This window comes from Mauremys reevesii, linkage group 10 (genome assembly GCF_016161935.1).
Source record: "Mauremys reevesii isolate NIE-2019 linkage group 10, ASM1616193v1, whole genome shotgun sequence".
NCBI lineage: Eukaryota > Metazoa > Chordata > Testudines > Geoemydidae > Mauremys > Mauremys reevesii.
The window spans coordinates 83,931,604-83,954,334 of NC_052632.1; the positions used below are offsets into that span (position 1 = coordinate 83,931,604).

At 58.5% G+C, this 22,731-nt stretch overlaps 1 protein-coding gene across 1 annotated transcript in view; it reads right to left on the reverse strand.

Annotated features, from left to right (window-relative positions):
- The window catches only part of HS3ST2 (heparan sulfate-glucosamine 3-sulfotransferase 2), a 35,591-nt gene extending 21,356 nt beyond the window's left edge, over positions 1-14,235 (reverse strand). The window contains exons 1-2 of the mRNA XM_039493389.1: positions 14,172-14,235; positions 10,680-11,346 (exon numbers count right to left, since the gene is read on the reverse strand). Coding sequence (XP_039349323.1) covers positions 10,680-11,346; positions 14,172-14,235 — 731 coding nt within the window. The remainder of the gene's footprint in view (positions 1-10,679; positions 11,347-14,171) is intronic.
- Positions 14,236-22,731: the final 8,496 nt, after the last annotated feature.

Consider the following 22,731-nt stretch of genomic DNA (forward strand, 5'->3'; position numbering starts at 1 on the left):
ATCTCCCTAACGTGGCCGTCAGAACAGAATCCCCTGCACAGCGTGTCCAGGAGCATCCTGCAGTTTGCTGAGGTCTGTCCACGTCATCATTAGCACAGCTGAGGCAGAGCTCCAGCCACATCTGCACCCGCCATGGGTACTGGTTTCCTTGGTGTGTTCCTGGGGGAGGATGGGTATTCGCCCATCAGCCAGTGAGCATCCAAGCAGGAGTCCCTCTTAGGGAGAGGTTGCTGGACCAGAGGCACCATGGACACAGGGCTTGAGGGCCCACTGGTCTATTCTGGTGCAGCAAATCCTGAAGTCAGACATGGGTCCCTAGGTATTCAGGCATATGTGGCTGAATAAAGCCTCGAGATGGAATCTGCTGTCAGGAACAGGACGCCGATGTCACACAGCTCTGGGTAGTGCCAACTTTGACCATGTAACAATGGCACCTTCTGACTCAACAGGCCGGCTCCTTGCCTGGATTCAGAGCCCACCTGCTGGCACAAGCAGGAAACCCAAGCACTTCGCCCGCAGAGCCAACGCAGTCACCCGGATTCCACTCCGACTCGCACGCCATCCACAGAACATTGCATCAAGTCCGAATTGTGCAGTCCTCGTTACTGGTAATGCTGAAGTCAGAAAGTGCAAGCAGGCTGAGCATGCAGCCCTGCCTGCTAGGAAAACCATCTCCTAACACACACATCTGCTGGAGCATCTTGCATGTTCAGGAGTCACAGGGAGGCAGACTTTGAACCCCATAATGCCATAATTAGAGTCACTGCTCCAAATATAACAGCAAATTAAATGGTACTACCTTCCGTGTGTTCTGGGAAGTACTGAAGGTTATTGGCACGCTACGCTTGCAGCAGGGAAATAGATATTTTGACAGGATTGGTAATGAATCAATATTCCGCAGTCACTGGCTATTTGGTTTCTGCTGTCTTAACACAGATCTTTCAAAAATACCGCTCGGGTATTGTATTTCTGGCTAATGAGGTGGATTAAAGAGGCTGATGGGAATTGGGAAGGGCATGGGTGCATTGGATATGGAGTCATTAAATAGACAGCTCTGGTGCAGCACTCGCTGTGCATGTTAATACCGCATGGAGATTTGGGGCCATGGAGAAGGGCGAGGGAGAGATCTGGATCAGGGTCATTGAAGAAGACGCAGCCTTTCCTCTGTCTTTTGTGAAACCGGCAGCAGCACGGAACTAGCTGGTTTGGATAAGCAAGATTTCTGGTGCCTTCTGGGAGGGAACTGTCATGAGTCTAATCCACCACACAGGATTTTGCTGCCTCCATCTCAGATTGCACTCGCGGGAGGCAGAAGGTGAATGGAAGTGAAAAAACAACTGACCCTTTAGGAGTCTCATGGAAGGTCCAGTGTCTGGTTCTTGTTTTCATTAGAGCAATCGGCTCCTCCCTGTCAAACCTCAGTCTGGGTCATTTACATGCGAGGGCCTGAAACCCAAAAGCGATGCTTAGGCAGTACTGTGGTGAGTGTCAGAGAAATGCCCATAGGAAGACAAACCTGGTAACTAACCTATAAAATATGTAAGGTGCGGATGCGAATCTGACATAAATTTACTTTGCTATGAACAGTGTTGTGCTAAATAGAGAATAGCCCAGGGAAGGGAAATCAGATGCTCCTGTTAATGAAAGAGTAAGAGGGTCAATTCAATTGAAAAGCAACCAAAAAATAGATAGAAGCAAATACATTTTCAAACATGGCACAGTTAGTCTGTGGAACTCATTGCCCCAAGCTATCAAGAGGCCAAGATCTTAGCAGGATTCATATAAATGGATTAGAGTTTTCTATGGACAGCAAGAACATCCACAATTATACTATAGAAGACTAAAAAAAGACAAGGGATTTAAACCTTCATTTTTCAGGGCACAAACCAACCACTTAGTGTCCAGGGTCATGATGAAATTTCCCCTATGGACACAAGGTTCCTGCAGCTGGTGCTGGTCACTGCTGGGGTAGATGGATGCAGGTCTAGGGGTCCCTCTGTTCTGTTACAACGACTTGGCCAAAAGGACACAACTTCTGGCCAAGACCCGAACAGTCCAGCTTCTGCCGGCTCAGCCAGCAGGGCCAGGCAGGGCGGACCCCAGTCAAGGCCTGCCCAGTGCAGCTCCGAATGGTGAAGCCTCCCAGCTGAGACCTGGTTGGTGCAGCTCACGCAGCGGGAGGCAAGGCCGGGCTACTGGCCACGTCCCGGAGGAGCCAGTCGGGGTCTCAACTGCGGTGAGAGGCATGAGACACGCCTGGCATGGCTGCGCCGGATGGGAACCCTGCTGGCCGGTGAAGCCTCTTCGCGCAGCCTTGTGAGTGCATGTCTCAGGGACGAGGCAGCGGGCTGGCAGCTGGGGTATCCCACGAGTCAGGGAGAAGTGGCCTCCTCCACCCTCAGCCCGTGTGCTGGATCAGCATGGCCGGCAGGGGCTCCCAGGTGCAATAGCCAAGGTAATAGAGGATGCTGGGCTGGGCAGGTTAATTACATTAGCTGCGCATCTCTGGAATCCAGCTGTCAATAGGAAATCTCCTATTCACTGCCCTGGGTCTATTGGCAGAGGAAGGGGAGCTAATCATGTCGCTGAGGTTACAGAGCTCACCGACCGGGTCTACTTAATTGCTCCACTTTGAGAGAGTAAAATCAATCCAGCGTTTTAGACTTTGCGAGCTGTGCACTTACATCTTGGCACATATGTGAGAGACAAAAATAATCGAATAAAACCCGGGAAGTGTCATTTAATTGTTTTATCTGGCAAGATCTCTGCATTGATCCGAGCACAAACCCAGACCTCTGGGCAGCAGTTCAGCTGCTCTTCCTGCACGGTCAATTCGCATTCATCAGGCCGGCAGGGAGCTGGCACCACCCGGCTCAGCAGGTGCCCACTGCCATCCTCAGAGATGGTGGTGCTAAATTATTAATGGGAGTCGGTTTCCTCCTTGTCGCGGAGCAGTCAGCTCCCAGCAAAGGCGGCCAGCCCAAGCCGGAGTGATCTGAAGGTGGGAGAGGCCAGTTATCCGTTATCTTTAATCCCGCTGCACATCATGGCCATCTGTTGGGAAGCATGGCTCCTGGCCCAGCGCTGTACCACAGGGGCTCCCTGCACTGCCGAGGATCACAGAGCCTTTCCTAGGTGACTGGTATCCTCAGAGGGGGCCATGGCAAGCCGCCGGGGTGGACGAAGAGCAAGCGCCCGAGCTGTGGCCTGGAACATGTGACCCCTTGGTGTGGGGATTGTCTTTTCCCCCTGGAGTGCTGGGATGGGGGCGGGGAGGCAGGGCTGGCGCTCTGGGAGTGTTCGGTGGGGGACTGACGGGAGGGGGTGCAGGCGTAGCAGACCAAGTCTAGGAAGGGGCTCCAGCCCACGAGCAGCATGGAGGCTGGCCGGGGCTAACCGAGCACGTGGATCACGGGTGTTTTGGGCAGAGGATGATGGAGCAGAGGTGGGCAGGACCCCGAAACCAGACCAGGCACTGAAATGCCCCCATGAGCATTACTAAGGTGCTGGTGCCCTGTCAGAGGGGGATGCACATTAGTGCATGTCACAGCTCAGGGGACGCAGAGGCCTCCTCTGGCAGACGCACCCTTGCTGGCTTCGCACAGTGGAAGACAGTGGCTTTTGCCGAAAGAAGCCGATCTAGCAGGAGCCCTGCAGGAAGATCACCAGCACCCCCCAGCCCCAATTTGCAATCCCCTCCCCTGGCACTGCCACCCCACCAGCTGAAGAGAACATGGTGCAGAGGAGCATCAGCAAGCCAGGCACCCTGCTGACTCAGCCCATGTCTGGCGTGGTCCCACTGGGTGGCTCCAGGCCACATCCATGGCCTGCCCACTTCTCTGGGGTGAAACCCAGCCCGGGTCTACGCGGTGCTGGGCATGGGTCAGTGAGAGCTGCTCGCAGGCGCCGCCAGAGCTCTCTAGCCGGTCCGTGGGGAGCGGCACTCGCTCAGGGCTGGTGTGCAAGGGGCTGCTGTCTCCACAGCTGCAACCTCTGCTCTGGTGCAGTAGCCTCTGCTTCGACACTGCTCCATAAAGAGCCCATTTCACCGTTGGGCAGACTCTGCCCTGGCTCTGCCTGGCACCTCCAGCACCCGTGCACGAAGCCAGAGCTCCATCAGGCTGCAGCATGGTCTCCAGGGACGAGGCCGAAACCCAGCTGCTCAAACAGACTGGGACGACAGCCCAGGGTGGAGGGGATGGGCCAGAGGCCACAGCAGGACTGTCACCGCTCAGACTTCGGTCACCCTAGCACTCTACAGGGGCTGCTGGGCTGCGCTGGCCCGGTCCCTTTCATCCTGACCTTACATGGCGTTAACCCCATTTCACAGATGAGGACATGGAGGCACAGAGCAGGGCAGGGTCTGGTTTCCAGAGGTGCTGCACACTCAGCACTGGGAGCTGCAGGGGCCTGGCCCCTTTGGCAATCAGACCAAGGGACCTTCCCATGTCATGCCCACAGGCAACAGCAGGGTCGGCTCCTGGCGCCCAACGCCCTGCTCTAGCCACGCCGCTGCTGGGCTCGACGCAGAGTCCCAGGACTGGGACACGAGGATGGGAAAGCTGCCGCCCCTCACGGCGCCCACGGAGCGCCCCCCTGGCTTGCCGCCCCGGGCACACGCTTGGCGTGCTGGTGCCTGGAGCCACCCCTGGTCCCAGGACTGGGACACGAGGATGGGAAAGCTGCCGCCCCTCGCGGCGCCCGTGGAGCGCCCCCCTGGCTTGCCGCCCCGGGCACACGCTTGGAGTGCTGGTGCCTGGAGCCACCCCTGGTCCCAGGTCTGGGACACGAGGATGGGAAAGCTGCCGCCCCTCGTGGCGCCCGCGGAGCGCCCCCCTGGCTTGCCGCCCCGGGCACACGCTTGGAGTGCTGGTGCCTGGAGCCACCCCTGGTCCCAGGACTGGGACACGAGGATGGGAAAGCTGCGGCCCCACGGGGACTGGAAGGGACTTTTCCGCCTTCCCGAAGCCCAGCCTTGTCTGGGCTCCTGGCCAGTAAGAGCTGGCAGGACTCAGTGAAGCTGGACGGGAGTCCAGGCTCTCAGCAGGTTTTGGCAGCTGCGGGGCCGCTGAATTGATGTGGAATCATTCACTGGGAGAAGGAATCCTGAAGAGCAGCGAGGAATGTCACCGGGGTTAACGAGCCGCCTCAGCAACTGGGGGACTCCCCCCGCCAGCACTGGCCTGGGAGCTCAGGAAACCCCGTCCCTCGCCCAGGAGGAGGACATGTAGGGATCGCTCACCGAGATCACTACCCCACCCCCAGCAGAGCTGCCCCAGGCAGGGAAGAGCTTCGCTGCAGGGTAAGGGTCTGGCCCCTGCCCCCACTGCCTGCATCCTGAAAGGCAGCATCTTTCCCTGGCCCGGGAAGCGACGGGGGCAGCAGATGGCTGCAGGGTTCTGGGCTCTGCTCACTCCCCTGTTTCCTCTAGTAGAGCTGAGCTCGTCCCATGTGCTTCCCGTGCCTGGCCCCAGCCTGGTGGGGAGCCCAGCTGAATTCCCCGCGCCACCAGCATTAGAGGCTGCCATGCTGAGGGGGCCTTTCCTGCTCTCCTAGGCCGGCCGCTCTGCCTGGGCCCAGCTGTGGGATGCCACAGGGGACAAAGGCCCAGGTCCACGCACTCCCTGGCAGGGCCCAGCTGTAGTCTGAGCACTCACCACGTCTAGGCAATCACTTCTCCGTGCTACAGGAGAGGAGACGCTGGGTGTGCGTGGAGCACAAGGAGCTTTGGGGGCCAGTGGTTCCTCGTGCCCAGGCGGGCGTTAAAAACACCAGCTAACAGGAGACAGAGGGGGACAGGGAGCCCACAGCCCGGCTGCCGTGACGCGAGGAAGGGAGAGGGCCACTGATTGCTTCTGAGTGGGGAGCTCGGCTCGCTTGCCAAACAAGAGACTCACAGGGCAGGGCTGCTGGGGTGTGCAGGGGACCCCAGAGCCTGCGGACACATTGACAGCACACAAGAGTCAAGTGGGAGCAAAGCTCCCCCTCCTGGCGTGTGTGCACAGCACCAGCCCACATGCTGAACTCCCAAAACTTGCTCCAGTGCAGTCCTGAAAGCCCAGGGGCCGGAGCAGCTTCCACAGGCTGCAGGCAGGGTCCTGGCCAGGGGAGGTGCAGACTCGTTGTATGGCACTTTGGACACTCCAGGCACCCCTCAGACAACACCCTCCCCCCCGGTACTGCCTGAGGACGGCCGGGTCCCCACGCTGGAGGCCAGTCCACTTTTAGACAATGTATGATGTGAGACAGTGCACTGCCAAAGCCGGGGAGCAGACGGCACCTGCCGGAGGGAGGGAGGGGGAGATATGGCTGCTCTGAGTCTGCCCTCCCCAAGCACAAATGATCCCCAGGCTGGGCAAGAAGAGAAAGAGGCGAGCGCTCCAGAATGGCCCCCTCCTCTCTGCCCGGCGGAGGTGGATTCCCCAGGCGAGCGGCAGGAAGAGGCTGCTATTTAACAGAGTTAAAGTAGGCTCCTGCGCTATTTATAGCGTTTGTGCTCCACTTTCCCCAGCCTCGAGCAGCCTCAGCAGCTCTGCATCCTGCCCTGGGAGCCCGGGGCAGCGCTAGCTAAGCCACCTGAGAGCAGGTGCTGCTAGGAGAGTCTGTTCAGACACCTGCTGCCTTCCCTCCGCTCTGGGCTGGATCTAAAGCTACTAGCAGCAAAGGGAGCCCTGGATTCCCAGACCCCATGGGAGCACAGCCCTCCCCCGGGCTCTGGAGTCGCTGACGGGTTCCCGCATCACTCGGATACAGAAGCAGACACATGCGACATGGCTCCCAGCCTGATAGGAACATGGGCCTGCAGGCGGATTTCGGAACACAGGCCACAAGACTGGAAAGGACCTGCTGGCCATGGAGTCCAGTCCCGGCGATTTCAGACAATCCCGTTATATAATCCCTGTAATAAATCTACCAAGATCCAGCTTCAAACTAGGTAGGGTGTTTGCTCCCCACTACGCCTATTGGGCAGCTGGCCCAGAACTTCATTCCTCTGAGGTTAGAAACCTTCTTAGCATCTCCAGCCTAAGCGTATTCCTGTGTCCTTGTGCCAAGACTATCTTCTAGCTTCAGCAGCTCTTCTCGCTCCCTGGGGTAGTTATTGCGAGCAAGCAGATCCCCTCCCAGCCTGCGCAGGGTGAACCAACCACGATCTTTTATTCTCCATTCCTAAAACAGGCTCTTCCTTCCCCTGATCCTTTTAGCAACCGTCCTCAGCACCTGCTCCAGTCTGAATTCATCTGTCTCGAACGTGAGTGACCAGAACCGTACACACCCTTCCAGAAGAGGTCTCACCGGTGCCTGACACAACAGCATTAATAGCTGCCTAGCGCCACTGGAAATATCTTGCCTGATACATCCTTGGATCACACTTGTTTTTGACTTGAGATGGGCCCTGTTTTCTGACCATCACGTTCCTTATGCTGCAGAGCATCATTCATTTCCTGCAATGTTCGAGCTGGGCAGGAAACGGTTTTGTGAAAATGTTATTTCAAAACTAGCCTGTTCTGCGCCAGGATGGAACAGAGACCTTTTGAACTGTTCCCTAAAAAAAGAGAGATCAAGATCCCAGAATAGCCAATAGTCACTGTGTGAGTGTCTCTCATTTTGACCAGAAATTCCATCCTGGACCTCAAATCGTTCTCTACAAAATAGTCATCAAAACTGGTACGTTACTCACAAAAAGTGTCACTTTGAACCAATCTGCATTTTCCAATGAAAAACAATGTCAAAAAACTCCTGAGCAGCTGTACACAGTACATCACCCCGGGGCCAATCTTCCAGACTCAGAATGGGAGGGTTTGGCAGAGCTCATGCTGTGCTCCAGGATCTCAGCTTTCTAAAAGACAGCAGATCTCCAGCCCTTAAGGTTGTGGAGAAACCCTTCAGAACATGGCCCAAGTACAAACAAATGCTGCAATGCCTGCCTGAATCTGCAAAGAGCCTGGAATAGCTCTGAGGGTGAACTGCCTCATTCAGCCCAGGGGCATTAATTCAGCTGCCCAGGTTAAGTGTCCGCATAGCAATTACTTGTTTCACTGCTGATCAATACCCAGACGGAAGGAGAGGATCCTGTTCTGAAGCTCTAGCTACACAAATGATGTGGGTGACCGCTCCTGTTGGCACGGTAAGCACCATGGGGAGCCAGCACCACTTATCCTTCCCCCCAGCCCGGGGGCCAGCAGAGCCCATGTGACCATATTTTAAATGCCAGCACGATCTCCTGACAGGCATCTCATTTTGGCACCACAAAAGGGTGGGCTGTGGAATACCACCAATGCCTCTGGGCCCCCGTTCGACACCTGAGCCGTGCCTGACAGCTCCTGGGGGCTTCCTTGCCCCACCAGTGAGCCACTAATGGAGCCGTGTGGGAATGGAGCAGGGCTGCCCGCCCACAGGGCCACTGCAAAGGCTGCTTCCAGCCACCTGGCTCCTGTAGGCACCAACTGGTGCAGGGAGCGCTTTCCTTCTGCATGATTCATTAGCTGATCGCAGGCCTAGCCCTGCCCACAGAGCCCTCCCTCCTCACGCACCCCACTGGCATGAGAGCAGAGCAAAGGTCACAGGGGCTATGCGAACACAGCCCCCCCCCCCCCCAGTGGCTCAGATGGGGATTCTGTGCAGCAGGTACTCGACACTCCAGCACGCATCCCGCCCCCGAAAGCGGGGAGAACAGTATGGCAGCCATCCCACTGAACCGCAGGGGTCTGAAGACAGAGGAGAGGGGGTCGCACCCGCACACAGGCTGTTCTTACCCAGCACCCAGAAACTGAACGGCTTGGGATCTCTTAGTGCCTCCACATTTTACAAGAAAGCCTTTTATTTCAATTCAATTCTTCCCCGTCTCCCTCTGTCTCTTCCTGGAGATGCACTGACTACCCACTAAGGTTTGATTGATTAGAGATCTCAGATATTTAACACGTATTTGATTTCAGGAAGCAGACAAGCGGATAGAGTACATGAGATATTGCACTTTTGTGGAACCAACAGCAGCAGCTGATTTCAGGACAGCTATGGAGCAAATTATGGGTAGTAGGACTGGGATCACAGAGGCAGTGGAGTGGCCACCTGGAGTTCAATCTGTTAGATAACAGCCCATACAAGTTGTGAAGGTCCCTTCACTTTAGCAATAGTTTAGACAATGAGCTGGGAATGTCATGGTTTCTGACTGGCTCCCAACGCAGCCAGCTATGGGATCTTCACACAGAAAAGGTTATTGCTGGTGTATCTCACAGCTGGAAACAGATATAAGCACAGTGGGACTTTTTGATCCTCCGACAGCCAGCAAGAAGAGTTTCACCCCTAGGCCAGGTTCAGCGCTTCTTCCTGAAGCAACAACCCCACTGAAGTCAAGCAACAGACTGATCCATTCTTAGCCCCCAAACCCGATCAAGGCAGCCGTCTTGCATGGCCACACACCCTGTTCTGCCATTCTAGGGACGAGCTAGTCTTGTGAACCCCCCCCCCCCACAGTGATCGGGTGCTAGGCAGAGCGCCTCCCCCCCCACGCCGGATAAACCAACCTCAACCCTCCCGGCTACGTGACAGCCCTCCCAGGGTCTCTGAGGCGGGGAGAGGCAGGGACTGGGGGGCAGGGACTGGGGAGCAGGGAGCAAGGGAAATGACCAGGCCAAGCGAGGCCGCTGTGGGGAGCAGGAGCTGGGGAGCAGCTGATGATCCCTGGGGTGGGCAGACAGGCCCCAGGTACAACCCAGGGGCCAGCGCCCAGCCTCTCACGTTCCAACATGGGCCTGAGGGGCCCAGCCTGACCCCAACCCCCCTGGGCTGCCCAGTGCTGCATCTCCGGCCCCGCAGCGGGCTCCCTGGGGGTGACAGGGTCACTCTGGCCAGGTCCCCTGCGGTGCTGCGCACCCCAGACGCTCAGCACCCCCCAGAGCCGGCCTGATCCTGCCTCCTCTGAGGGGCAGCACCCTCCGCTAGCCGCTCTTGGTGAGCCAGGATGGGGCTCTGCCAGCGGGCGACGGGGCCCGATCCTTGGCAGGGGTCACCCTCTGCGCTCCCCCTACAGCCCAGCGCGATTCCCGCCCCCCCAGCCGGGGAGCCGCCGAGGCGCTGGGATGGAGAGACCGCGGGAGACAGGGCCGGGTTCCCCCGTCTCAATCCAGCACACGCGGGGCCCCGGTACAACGCCCCCCCTCCAGCCCCTCAGGGTCCATAGCGCAGGGGCGCGGGGGGATCCAGCCCGCGCCCAGCTCCAGCGGCTGCACAGACCCCGCTTCCCAGGGCCAAGCCCGGCGGCTCGGGGTGCAGCGGGCCCAGAGGCACCCCGGGCTCGCCCCTCCGCCCCGAGCCGGGTGCGGGGCCCGTCTCCCAGGTCCCTTGGGTCCGGGCAGGGGGCCCCGGGGGTCCAAGGGCCGTTCCCCGGGGACCGGGCAGGACACCCGAGCCGGAGCGAGCGGACCCGTGGCCACAGGGATCGCCGGGCTCCAGCGGGGCGGCCACAGACTCGGCCGGGACCAGGCGCCGGGTCCGGGGAGCCACCCGCTCAAACGGGCCCCCCTCCCCGCAGCGCGCCCCCGCAGCCGGGCGGGGAGCCCTTCCCGCAGCGCGCCCCCGGAGCCGGGCGGGGGAGCCCCCGCAGCGCCCCCCCCCGGAGCCGGGCGGGGGGAGCCCCCCCCCGCAGCGCCCCCCCCCGGAGCCGGGCGGGGGCCGGCGCTCACCTGTACCACTCCAGCCCGCGCTCGTAGTGCCGGTCGAAGAAGTGGGGCTCGGTGCCCACGGCGCGCACCTCGGGGTGCACCCGGATAAACTCCAGCACGGCGCGGGTGCCGCCCTTCTTCACCCCCACGATGAGGGCCTGCGGGAGCCGCTTGCTGCCCAGCTTGGCGGGGCCGGAGCCGTTCCCCGCCAGCGGCGCCTCCTGGCCCGCGCCCCGGGGGCCGCTCCAGGCCGGCTCCCCGCTCCGGCTGCGCCCCCAGGGGCTGGCGGCCGCGCCCCCCGGCTCGCCGGGCTCCCGGCCGCAGGAGCGGGACTTCTGCAGAAGTTTCTTGGCGCCGGCGCTGCGGGCGGGGAGGCAGCGGCGCTCGGGGCCGGGCAGGGCGCCGCCGGCGCAGCGCAGGAGGCTGTAGCACAGGCAGGTGCCGGACAGGGACAGCGTGAAGATGAAGAGGAAGCGGCGCGTCAGCCTGCGGGAGGGTGGCCCGGCCCGGCCGCTCAGCGCCATGGCTCCATGGGGCCGGGGGGCGCGGCGCGGCGCTGCCCGCGGCGCATGGGGCTGGGGCCGGGGCCGGGCGGCGCGCAGCGCACCGAGGCGAAGGCAGGCTCCGTGCCCGGCTCCCCGCGGCTCCGGGGAAGCGGCGGCGGCGGCTGCCGGGGCATGTCCCGCTCCTAGGAGGAGGGGCGGCCCGGGGGGCTCCGCACGCTGCCGTTGCCCCTGCCCGCGGCCGCCGCCCCGAGCTCCGGCTCCTCAGCTCCCATGGCCGGCCCCTGCAGCCCGAAGCCGGGGCGCCGCAGCCGGCTCGGGCTTCCTCTGTCCCCGGGAAATGCCGGGGCAGCGCCGGTGCGGCTGCTATTTAAGGGGCCGCCTGACGTCAGCGCCTCCCGGAGCCCCCACGAACCGCCCGAGCCAGAGCCGCCCGGACCCCGAACCTGTCCCCCAGAGCTCGCATGAGCCCCCAGCCCGGACCCCAACCTGTCACCCCCACCTCCCCGAGCCCAGAGACCCCATCCTCACCTCCAGCCCGGACCCCAACCTCTCACCCCCACTTCCTCGAGCCCAGAGCCCGCATCCCAAGCCCCTCCCCAGCCGGACCCCACCCTATCACCCCCACCTCCCCAGCCCAGAGCTCCCATCCCGAGCCCTTCACCCCAGCGTGGACCCCACCCTCTTACCCCACCTCCCCGAGCCCAGAGCCCGCATCCCAAGCCCCCAGCCCCTCCCACACTCCAAACCTTTCATCCCGGCCTCACCCCAGAGCCGGCAGCCCAAGCCCCTCAGCCCAGACCCCGAACCTTTCACCTCGGCCTCACCCTAGAACCTGCATCCCCCCAGCCCAGAGCCCCATCTTGCACCCCTCAACCCTGGCCCCACCCCAGAGCCATCACCCTGAGCGCCTCATCCCCCTCCCACACCCCCAGGCAGGAGGAGCCCACACCCCAAACTCCCTCCTCCACCCCAACACCCTGCCCTGCCCTGGAGTTCCCTCCTGTACACTGACCCTCTCACCCGGCTCCACCCCAGAGCGTGCACCCCCAGCCTGCAGCCTGAACCCCCTCCTGCACCCCAACCATCTGCCCCAGCCCGGAGCCCCCTCCCTCCCTCCCTCCCCTCAAACCTCTCACCCCCACCCCAGAGCCTGCACCCTCCTTCCGCACCCCCAGCCCTTCCTCTCCCCCCCAGCACCCTCCCGCTTTTCCTAGGTTGCCCCAGCTAGGTGGCCCTGCTCCCCACAAGCCACCTGCAGCTGCTTGGGGAGGAGGGGTCAGGTGAAGATGCTCCAAATTTGGCTCCCTTCTCCGGGCAGTCCCGGACTCCAGGAGCCTCCATTTCAGCCTCTCTGAACCGTCTGGGGTGTGTCTACACTGCAGTTAACCCCTCTGCTGGCCTGGCTCAGTGGACTTGGGCTGTAACATTGCTGTGGAGACATCTGGGTTCTCTACGTCCCTCCCCCTCGTGAGGGCCCAGCACATGGGGGTCAGCCAGCCCCCACACAGCAATGTTCTAGCTCCACAGCCAGCCCCGGTCAGGCCCAGGGGACAGCCTGGGTCTAACTGCTGTGTAGACACTCCCACGCACACCTCCTCCAGCGAGTGGGACCCAGCAGCCGCTCCCCTAGGTGGCTGTGCAGGCCAGGGATGCATGTGGGGTTAGTGTGGTGTGGGTGCGTCTCTGTCAAGGGGGGGTTGGCCTGGCCTGGCCTGGCCTGGCCAGTCAAGGACGCGCTGTGCCTCAAGGTCTGTCTACACTGTAATGTTAGCACAGGGTTAATAAAACTCCACTTAGCAGATGTGGGGCTTCAGCATCTACCCAGCGTTATGCCGGCTGAGTGTAACCATCCGTGCTCCAGACCTCCCAAAACAGGGCTGCTCTAGCACTTTGTTCGCTGTGCAGCGTGGGGAAACGTGGCTGTCCGGAGCTCAGACCCTGGTTGCACTGCAGTGTAGACACACCCCCAGGGTTGCAAGCAGCCTGTCACCCAAACACACCCTCCTCTCCCGTTCTGCTTTGCTCAGGCGCCCTCTTGTGGTGGCTCGTGGCGAGTGTGAGGGAGGGAGCCCGGAAAGACTCCTGCAGGATGCAGACAAGCCCGGGGCTCCCTAGCCTGTGCCGGGCACAGGGCCTCCCTCCAGGGAGCAGCAGCCCTGCTGCAGGGTCAGGGCCGGGATTGCTTAACAACTTGCCGCGCTGTTGGCTTTCTCCCCCGTGCGTCTGGAGCTGCTTTCCCAGAGACAGCCCGGCAAGACCTCTGCCCAGCGCGCCCGCCACCCTGTGTGGGGAGATTGGGGGCGTGGTGCCATCGGGGCAGACAAGGCAGAATGCCCATGGGCCCCTGGAAACTAGCATTAGGCACATCTGCCTCGCCCTGCACCAGCTCCAGGGGAACCTCGTGGCAGGTCCCTGCCTCCAGAGCTGCTGCCCGCTCTGGAATGGGCAGCACATCTCGGGGACGGGGTTGGCGAGCGCTCTGGGCACACAGCTCACGCTCTGGAGAGGGGGTCTGGCTGTGTGAAGGGACCCTGAGCCTCTCTCCATCTGGCTGTCCCTGCCTCCCAGCCTGCTATCTCTGCCCCGCCCAGCCGTCCCTCCACTGGAGATTCCCTGGCAGGCCAGAGCAGCAGAGGTGCTGGGCAGAAGGGGGGGGGCAAGTGGGGCAATTTGCCCCAGGCCCCGCAGGGGCCCCCACGAGAGTTTTTCGGGGGCCCTGGAGCGGGGTCCTTCACTCGCCCCGGGGGCCCCGGAAAACTCTCGCGGGGCCCAGGCCCCCGGAGCTTCTTCCGCTCCAGGTCTTCGGCGGAAATTCGGCGGTGGGGGGGTCCTTCCGCCGAAGACCCCAGGCCCCCTGAATCCTCTGGGCGGCCCTGGAAGCACGCAGACTGGAGAGAAGGTGGGAAGCCAAGGGGTGCTGAGAAGTGAGAACAATTTTGCTCCGTAAATACCAGTGTCAGGGAGCAGGTGGTGGACGTCATGGGTTGGCAGCTGTTCAGTGGCTTACCTGTAACGAGTTTGGGAGGTCTCAGTCTACTTCCCAGGGGACAGGTCTCCATCACAAAAGCCATCAGTACAATTCCCTCTTGCTGGAACTCTTGGCGGGGACTCTGCGTGAATGGAGAACATGTTCTCCTGGATCTGTGGGGACTGGGTGGCAGCGCTCGCTGGGCAGTGCACGTGACGCTGCGTCTGCTCTGTGCATAAAGAGAGGCTCTTAGTCTCCAGGGCTGTCAATCCGGCACCTTTCACCAGCAATAAATTCACTGCAATGAAGACGAGGTGAGCAGTGAGTAGAGGGGTGTGTGAAAGAAGGTCTCACGCTGTGTTTCGACATTGTGTGCTACAAACCTTCTCTCCCAGCACTTTCCTGATGATTGTCACAATTAGGAGATTAATTGAGTGGAATAGATCCCTGCTGACAGGGATTTTATAAGCCAAGATGGAGACGGGCTGCTTCCCGGCATGTTTGTCACTGTAACTAGCTTTGATTTCCTGGACACAAAGCCAGTTTTGTAGACGGCAAAACAAAGACTTCAGACGTCATGAATGGCAGGGCCGTGGGGGCACGATGCAATGCAGTGCCCTGCCCCACAGGTATGCTGGGCAGGCTGTGAACACAGCCGAGGCCGTGGCGAAGGGCTGGCCTGCTGTGACAGCTCTAGGTCAGTGCTGTGGGGTACTCTGCAGCCTTCTCCGGCTGCACGCGCGCTTTTCAGTTAGGGCCAGAGATTCTGGGCTGAACAGGGCTGGTTCCTGGGCATTTCTTGACTTAGTGTGCTGATCTTTCCTCCCGTATGACATAAGGCAAAAATAATGCCTGCAGCGAGGATACTCTGCACAACAATCCATCCCTTCCATTCACTTTCCATCCCTACAGAGCTTAGCCAGGGTAGGTTTAGGCCTACACAGGGTTGCCATAAATAGGTGACCCAGGAATACCAGTAACGTTATAAGCTGCCGGACCGGCTGATGTCTTGCTGCAGAAGCTAGGAAGCTCCCTACTAGCCTGAGTTACCCGTGCTGGGGCCCTGCATCTCTGGAACGCCGAGCAGCAGCCACGCGTGCACATTTCCGAATTCCAAACTCACCGGAAGAGCTCACACCAAAGACCCAGACCTCAGGTTGGCAGCTCACTGGAAGCCTCTGCTCCGTCTGCAGCGGTGCTCCAAAAAGCAAATGAAACGAAAGTGGACGGGAAACGGTTTCCCATCCCTGGAATACTTTTCGTTCCCCCCCCCATCTCAAATCAAGAGGAAAACTTGAAACCTTAAACATTTTTGCAAACCCCGTTTTTTTTTCCAGTTTGGGTCAATTGAAACATCTTGTTTCAAAAATTTTGAAATGTTTATTTCTATTTTGACCTTTAAGAATTTTTTTTAGTGTAGTTAGTTTAAATTTTGAAGTAAAAAGTCATTTTGAATCAGAAAAACTGACCTTTTCATTACGAAAATGTGAAAATGAAATGTTCTGACCATTTTGAAACATTTTTTTGAGTCGTAACTGACCCTGATTTGCAAAGAGTTTCAGTTTAAACAAATCAGCAGTTCCAAAAAAAAAAAAAAGTTTTGTTGTTCAATACCCAGCTCGCTCTAAATAAAATGTTTGGGTGCATAAGGAATGGGCTGGGGAATAAAACAGAGACTATAATTACAGTGCTGTTCTAAATCAATGGGTCGCCCTCATTGGGCAAACTGGGCACAGTTCTGGTCACCTCGTCTCAAAATGGATTTTCCAGAAGGAGATGGGTGATGACAGCAAACGGTGGCTTGCAGAGCTTGAGCAGGCTGGGACTAGTTACTTTAGAGAGGAGACATAATGATGGGATACAATATCATGAATGGTATCGAGAAGTATTGGTATTGGGAATGTATATTCACTTTTTTTCCATAATACAAGAACAAGGGAATATTCAATAACCTTGAACAGCAGCAAATTTAAAATGGATGAAAAGAAAGTCTTTTTTATACACAGCACGCAAATAGCCTGTGGAACTCATTGCCATTAGATATCACTGAGGCCAAGACCCTTAGCAGGATTCAATAAAGGACTAGACGTGACTGGGGGTAATTAGGACGTCCAGAGTTACATTAGTATGGATTAACCCCCGCCCCCAAAGACAACACACTTAAAAAGGCCTTCTGCTTCAGGGCACAACCAGTCACTACCTAATGAGGGGTAGAAAAGCTGTCCCTGGGGAAGGTTGCTCCATACCGCCCACAATGGAGTTTCTGAGGCAGCTGGCGTGGCCGCTGCTGGTGCCATGAGGTTGAATTAGAGGGACCCCTGCTCTGACCCAGTCTGGCCATTCCTATCTTCCATGAGTGGGAAGGACGATTCCGCTAGAGATGAGCCTGAACCAAAGGCCCAGATTTTAACATTGAATCTGAATCCAGAGGTTGCAAATGGTCCCAATTTTTTAATGTGACCCAGTTCCAAACCACCCCAAATTCCTGAAACCCAGAGCTGGTTCCTAGTTTTGCAGCTCGATCCATCTCTGTTTAATGCATATTCGATGCTGCTTCTGTCTACAGATGCTGTGGCTCTGAGGATGTGTTTCTGTAACGGCTGTACCTGTTCTGTGCAGAGACCTTCTACTGAAGAGAAACCTGTTGTGTGCCTTCCAAAGTGTGAAAACCAGTCCTGTTCCTTAACAAGCTCCCATCACATCACAGGCAGCCTTTCCTCTCAGTTCATTTACGAGCAGCAAAGGGATGAATATCCAAGTTTGTCTCTGTCGTGGTAAGAGATGTGAGTGCGCACAGTCATCGCTAATTGGATGGACACAGACGGGCAGTGGGGCAAGGTTCTGGCAGCTCCAGGTGGAAGTGGGGTTCTCGATAGATGAGTGAGAGCGCTGCCTCTGTTTGGGGAAAGAGGCTCCATTTCCACTGCCCCATCTCTCTGAAGGGGACCGATGCGGCCCTAGGGAGGAGCCTTGGAAAAGAAGTGCACCCTAATGACTGTACGAATGGGCATTTGGAGCAGGGGCGGCTCCAGGCCCCAGCACGCCAAGCGCGTGCTTGGGGCGGCACGCCGCGGGGGGGTGCTCTGCTGGTCGCTGGGAGGGCGGCAGGCAGGTTGCCTTCGGTGGCATGCCTGTGGAGGGTCCGCTGGTCCTGTGGCTTCAGTGGAGCATCCGCAGGCACGCCTGCGGGAGGTCCACCGGAGCCGTGGGACCGGCGACCGGCAGAGCGCCCCCCCGTGGCGTGCCGCCGTGCTTGGGGCGGCGAAATGTCTAGAGCCGCCCCTGATTTGGAGCCTCTCTTGCCCTGGCCTGCATGTGTAGGGTGCCTGGAAAACACTTTGAGCCAATGCAACTGAAAAGTTATTGATTGTCCTGAGATTGCTCAGTGTAGGCCTGGCTTGACATGAGTGACTGGCCATGGGGAAGGCCACACTTCTTGGGAGACAGGCTTAGGGAGGCGAAAGGACCAGCAGGCTGGTTGCAGAATGGCTGCACTAGCTAAGAGAAGCGGGACACCCAGGGAACCATTTACAATGGAGAAGGTAAGTCAGAAGTGGAAAGACGAGGTAATGAGGAAGTCGGCTGTGGACAGAGCGTGCCGTACAGGGATCGGCTCCTGCAGTGTGACCAAGCCAATCCCCGAACACGTCCTGCGACGGAGCGTGTAAACGTATAGAATGGAAGAGATGGACGGGGTAACTGTGGATGTGCGGCACACCCTACGCCCACTCCCTACGCTCGAGCCTCATCAACTCAAGTGTAGTTTAATTGTGCCCCCCCCTTCCACACACATGCGGGGTGATTTCTCAGGCTGCTGGTGCTCAGCTCGCTCTGGCTAGACCAGGAGGACTGTCCGCAGAGCCAGTTTAACAACAATAGTTATTGCCTCTGCTTTCTCAGCACAGAGAGCTCATTCAGCTGCATAAAACTACCTGTCTTGTTACTTGGGAAGAGGGATGATAATAGGATGAGATAGGGCAAAATATGCTAGTCCAGCACAACAGGATGCTGCCAGCTCCTTGCCAGCCCGTTCAGGGCCGGATGCTGCTGCTTTGGTTTATGTAACATCATAGGATGAGTTCAAATTTAAAGAAAAAAGTGTTTCCTGAAAAGCACCATCCTAGCGCTGTGATCGGGTGCCAGGAGTGACAGGAATTGGATGGGGATTTTGCAAAGAGGCTATTGAGGAATAAAGAATCCACTAGCTCAGAAGAGTCCTGGAGCCATAGGACAGTGCCCGAGTCCCTGTGGGACAGGAGTCCTGATGTGATCATTAGGATCCCCAAGGGGCACTCGGGTCTGGGCCGTTTGGTTCGTTTTTGTTTTGTGCATTATCAGCTGGAGGAGGGCTGGGAGGGCTGGTGAGAGCTGCCGAGCGTGAACGTGGTGGCGACGTGTAAGAACAGACCCACTGTGAAGCTGTGCTCGCTTCAGAGCTGCTGAGCCCCTGTGCTGTCAGGCAAGCGTGTCCCAGTGAGTCTGTGCCTGGCGGGGCGGCGAGGAGGAGTCAGAGCCCAGCTGGGGTAGGTCAGTCTAGTGCCATTCATTTCAATTGGCAGATCTCCAGCTGGGGGCCTGGCCCATTGGCTGCAGTGGCTCTACCCCCATTTACACCAGCTGGGGGCCTGGCCCATTGGCTGCAATGGAATGATATTAATTTACACCAGCTGAGGGCCTGGCCCATTGGCTGCAGTGGCTCTACCCCCATTTACACCAGCTGGGGGCCTGGCCCATTGGCTGCAATGGCTCTACCCCCATTTACACCAGCTGGGGGCCTGGCCCATTGGCTGCAGTGGCTCTACCCCCATTCACACCAGCTGGGGGCCTGGCCCATTGGCTGCAGTGGCTCTGCCCCCATTCACACCAGCTGGGGGCCTGGCCCATTGGCTGCAATGGCTCTACCCCCATTTACACCAGCTGGGGGCCTGGCCCATTGGCTGCAATGGCTCTACCCTCATTTACACCAGCTGGGGGCCTGGTCCATTGGCTGCAATGGCTCTACCCCCATTTACACCAGCTGGGGGCCTGGCCCATTGGCTGCAATGGCTCTACCCCCATTTACACCAGCTGGGGACCTGGCCCATTGGCTGCAGTGGCTCTACCCCCATTCACACCAGCTGGGGGCCTGGCCGCTATATTCCAGAGCAAGGTGCCCTGCAGAAAGCCTTGCGGAGGCTTGGCAGTGACTTCCAGCCCCCGCTGCTGGTGCCATTCTGGCCTGGCTTTTCCTCCCAGGTGCTGAGTGGGAGTGGTGCAGACCTGGCGGATGTTCTGAGTAACACGGACAGGAAGCAGGAGACCTGAGCTGCTACAAAGAGACAGACACGTGGCAGGCTCGCCCTGTGCAGCCTGCGGTCCCGGCCCCAGCGTGTGCGTGTCTGTCCCGGCTCCTCACCATAACAGCCTGCTGCTCTAAATCCAGACCCTGGTGCCTGGCCCGAGGAGACATCATGGGAGAGCAGGTGGGCAGGCTCCCCCGTGCCCCGGCACAGTGGCACTGCCTGCTTCTGCTGCAAGGGGCACTGCGGCCACAGAGCCGGGGCTGGGATTGGCTCCCAGGGGATGACACCAGGGCAAAGAGGGTTTCTGTGGCCTGTAGTGAGGCCGGATCTTAGCTCTCCTCCTGCCACACATGGCTGTGGGAGGGTCCTGCGAGCGCGGGAGGTGCTCTCTGACCCAGCCTGCGGAGATGTGCAGCCGTCCCAGGCACAGCTCGCTTCATGCAGACAAGGGTGTGTGAGTTACATTAGCCATTTGGGGTCCAGGGCGGCCGCTCTCAGCTGCCGATTCGGGCCATCCCCTTTGCTGTGGCCGCAGAACCGGGGTCATTCCAGTCTTCCCCGTTTCCTGACAAGCAGCCAAAGTGAAGCTGCAGAAAAGCTGTTTTTTCTACCTTTAGCCATTTGATTATCTCCATGTGCTGATAAGCCTCAGCAGCAAAGACGCTGCTTGTGCCCCGGACAGGAGAGGAGCCTGGATAGATAAAGCTGGTGCCTGTCGCTGAGCTCCCCCAGCTTTCCCCGCTTGCAAGGGGGACGTTTCAGGAAGTTGACGTTTTGCTTTCAGTCTTTGTGTTCTGCAGGCTTTTTCCCGTGACACGTTTGCAGTTTCCATCAGACATCACATAAACAACAGCTTTGGGGACCTCCTGCGCATTTCTGGCTCCGGCTTTTGTGCTAACGGGAGCCACAGGGAGCTGGGCCTGATTCTGATCTCACCTCTGCTGGTGTAAATCCACAGAAGTCATTGGAGTAACTCCCATGTCAGGGAACGGAAACAGGCCCTTTGGGGCTAGAGAGAGAGCATCTCCCCTTTCCGGACACTAGCCGCAGTTGTCAGGCCCTAACTCACTCAGGAGACAGGAGCCCTCGCCAGCGGGGAGGCCACGTGTTCTGGGAAAGCATGAGCTCCTGCCCCGGCCACGTCTCTGCTGATGCCCTGTTCTTCTTCACCCACCTCTCAACCTGAGAGCTCACTTTCCACCCCCAGCCATGGGTGCTGGAGCTAGGGGTGCTGGGGGGGGGGGTCACACACCCTGGCTTGAAGTGGTTTCCATCATATCCAGGGTTCAAGTTCGGTTCAATGGCTCTCAGCCCCCTCACCCCCCCGTACACATTGTTCCAGCGCCCCGGTCCCAGGTTCTCCACCTGTTCCCCCAGCGCCTTCCCTTGCTAGCTACTTCCCTCCCTTGCTCATCCTGTCCCACTGCTCTGCCTTTGTACCAATCCTCTCTAGTACCCCCATCTTCTAGCCCCAGCCCCATTCCCCTCCTTCTTCTCCCCACCCCTCTTACAACCACTCCTTCGTCTCCTGGCCCCCTCCAGCTCGGCGTCTGCACTCCGCACTCCCCACGGCGAGTCGGGGCTCCCCCCAGACCAGGGCTGCTCACGTCATGGTCCTTGCCCAGCTCCCAGACCACGTCACTGCCCTCTCCGAGCCCCTCCACCTGCTTCCCAGGCCAGAGTCCCACTTCTTGTCCTACCCCCTCGGCTTTTGTCTCTCTCGTGCCGCAACGCACGCCCCCCCTGCCAGCCTCGTGCCTGCAGGCCCACCCCTCCCCCGGACAGCTCCCTGCTCTGCCTCCACGCTGCCCCTGGGGCAGGGAACGCCATCCCTGAAAGAGCCCGTGAAGCCACCACCCACTTCTTCAAATCCCTCCTCCAGACCCACCCCAGGCATGAGCCGACTAGCGGCCGTTGGGAGCACCAGCGGTTGGGAAGAGCTAATGCCATTCGCTTTCATATTCATAAAAGACAAAGTGTGAGTGACTTGCACGTTACTGACCCAGGTGACCACGAGCTCTCCTGCCTGATACACTCACTGTGATATCCTGTGGCACGTTCTCCAGAGCACAGCCCAGTCTGACTGTGCCTTTGTGCAGCACCCAGCACCACGTGGCCCCAGTCCTGACTGAGGTCTCTGGTTGCTCCCACGGTGCACAGAAGAAATGCTAGTGATAACGCTTCCCGCTGGGGTTTGTCAGGGAAGGAGTCTGCAGCCAAATGCGAGTCTAGGACATCCTAGGCTCCCCTCCGGCACAGGCAGCCTGTCAAGCCCCTTGGAACAGGAAGGGCTATAGAAATGCAAGGGATTATGGAAGCGATTTTTACAGACGTAGCAGAGCGAAGATCTGTGCGAGATACACATAACACTATTCTATAGGAGAAAAGGAGGCCAATAAAATACATGCTGAAAATAGCCAATAAGATTAAAGACGATCTTTTAGCCTTGATGTCTTCGGGTTTGGAGAGAGGAGATCAAGGTTAGAATTTATTTCCACAGCCTAAAAAAGACCTCGGGGCCGATATGGCAGGGCTAATCCGTTTGTCTATTTCTAACGTGTTTGTCATTCGCCAGCGTTTGATTCTGGCGCCTACAAGCTGACGTATTTTTCTAATCCTGCTGGAATTGATCCCTGTATCATACACATCCCATGGGTGAGTTGGGAACTCCAGGAGTCACGAGGCAAAGTTGGGGCTGCCGTGTTTCCAGCCAGGTGAACTTGGAAATATGCATTTATTCAAGCGCTTGCATGAGAGCAAAACCCACTCTGTGTTTGAACTGGTCTGAAGCTCTTGCCCATCTAACACAAGGATCAGCGCAGGCCTTTCTGACGCTGAGAGACTGGGTCCACTTAGGGATGTTAAAAGAAAACAATGGGCTTTGCCAGCGTGTTCTGCTGCATTGTGACTAGAGCCAGGGGGTTGCTAGAAAGAGGCATCAGCACTGGGGTGAATGAGCCACTTTCATGAGCCCATTTATTCTAGTTTTACACTGGAACGGGGCCCCCTAAATAGCCTCCCCGTATGTGTCCATCAGCAGCCGAAAACAAGAGTCTCATTAAAGGGCTGATACAGTTTGTTCTCGTTCAGCAGAACAAGCTCGGCTCTCAGTGATCCGGGTGCAAAGCTGAAGTCAGGAGAGCGGCTCCCGATGGTCACTGGAGCAGGGTTTGGCCCAGTGTGTTCAGACAGGGCTCAGGCTGCCATGGCTGTATCCTGACACCAGTCCCCGGTCTCGCTGCTTCCAGCCTGGCCTCTGCTCCATTCAGACCAGGAGATTTACTGAGGAGAGGGGACCCAGTGCAAACACCAATGGA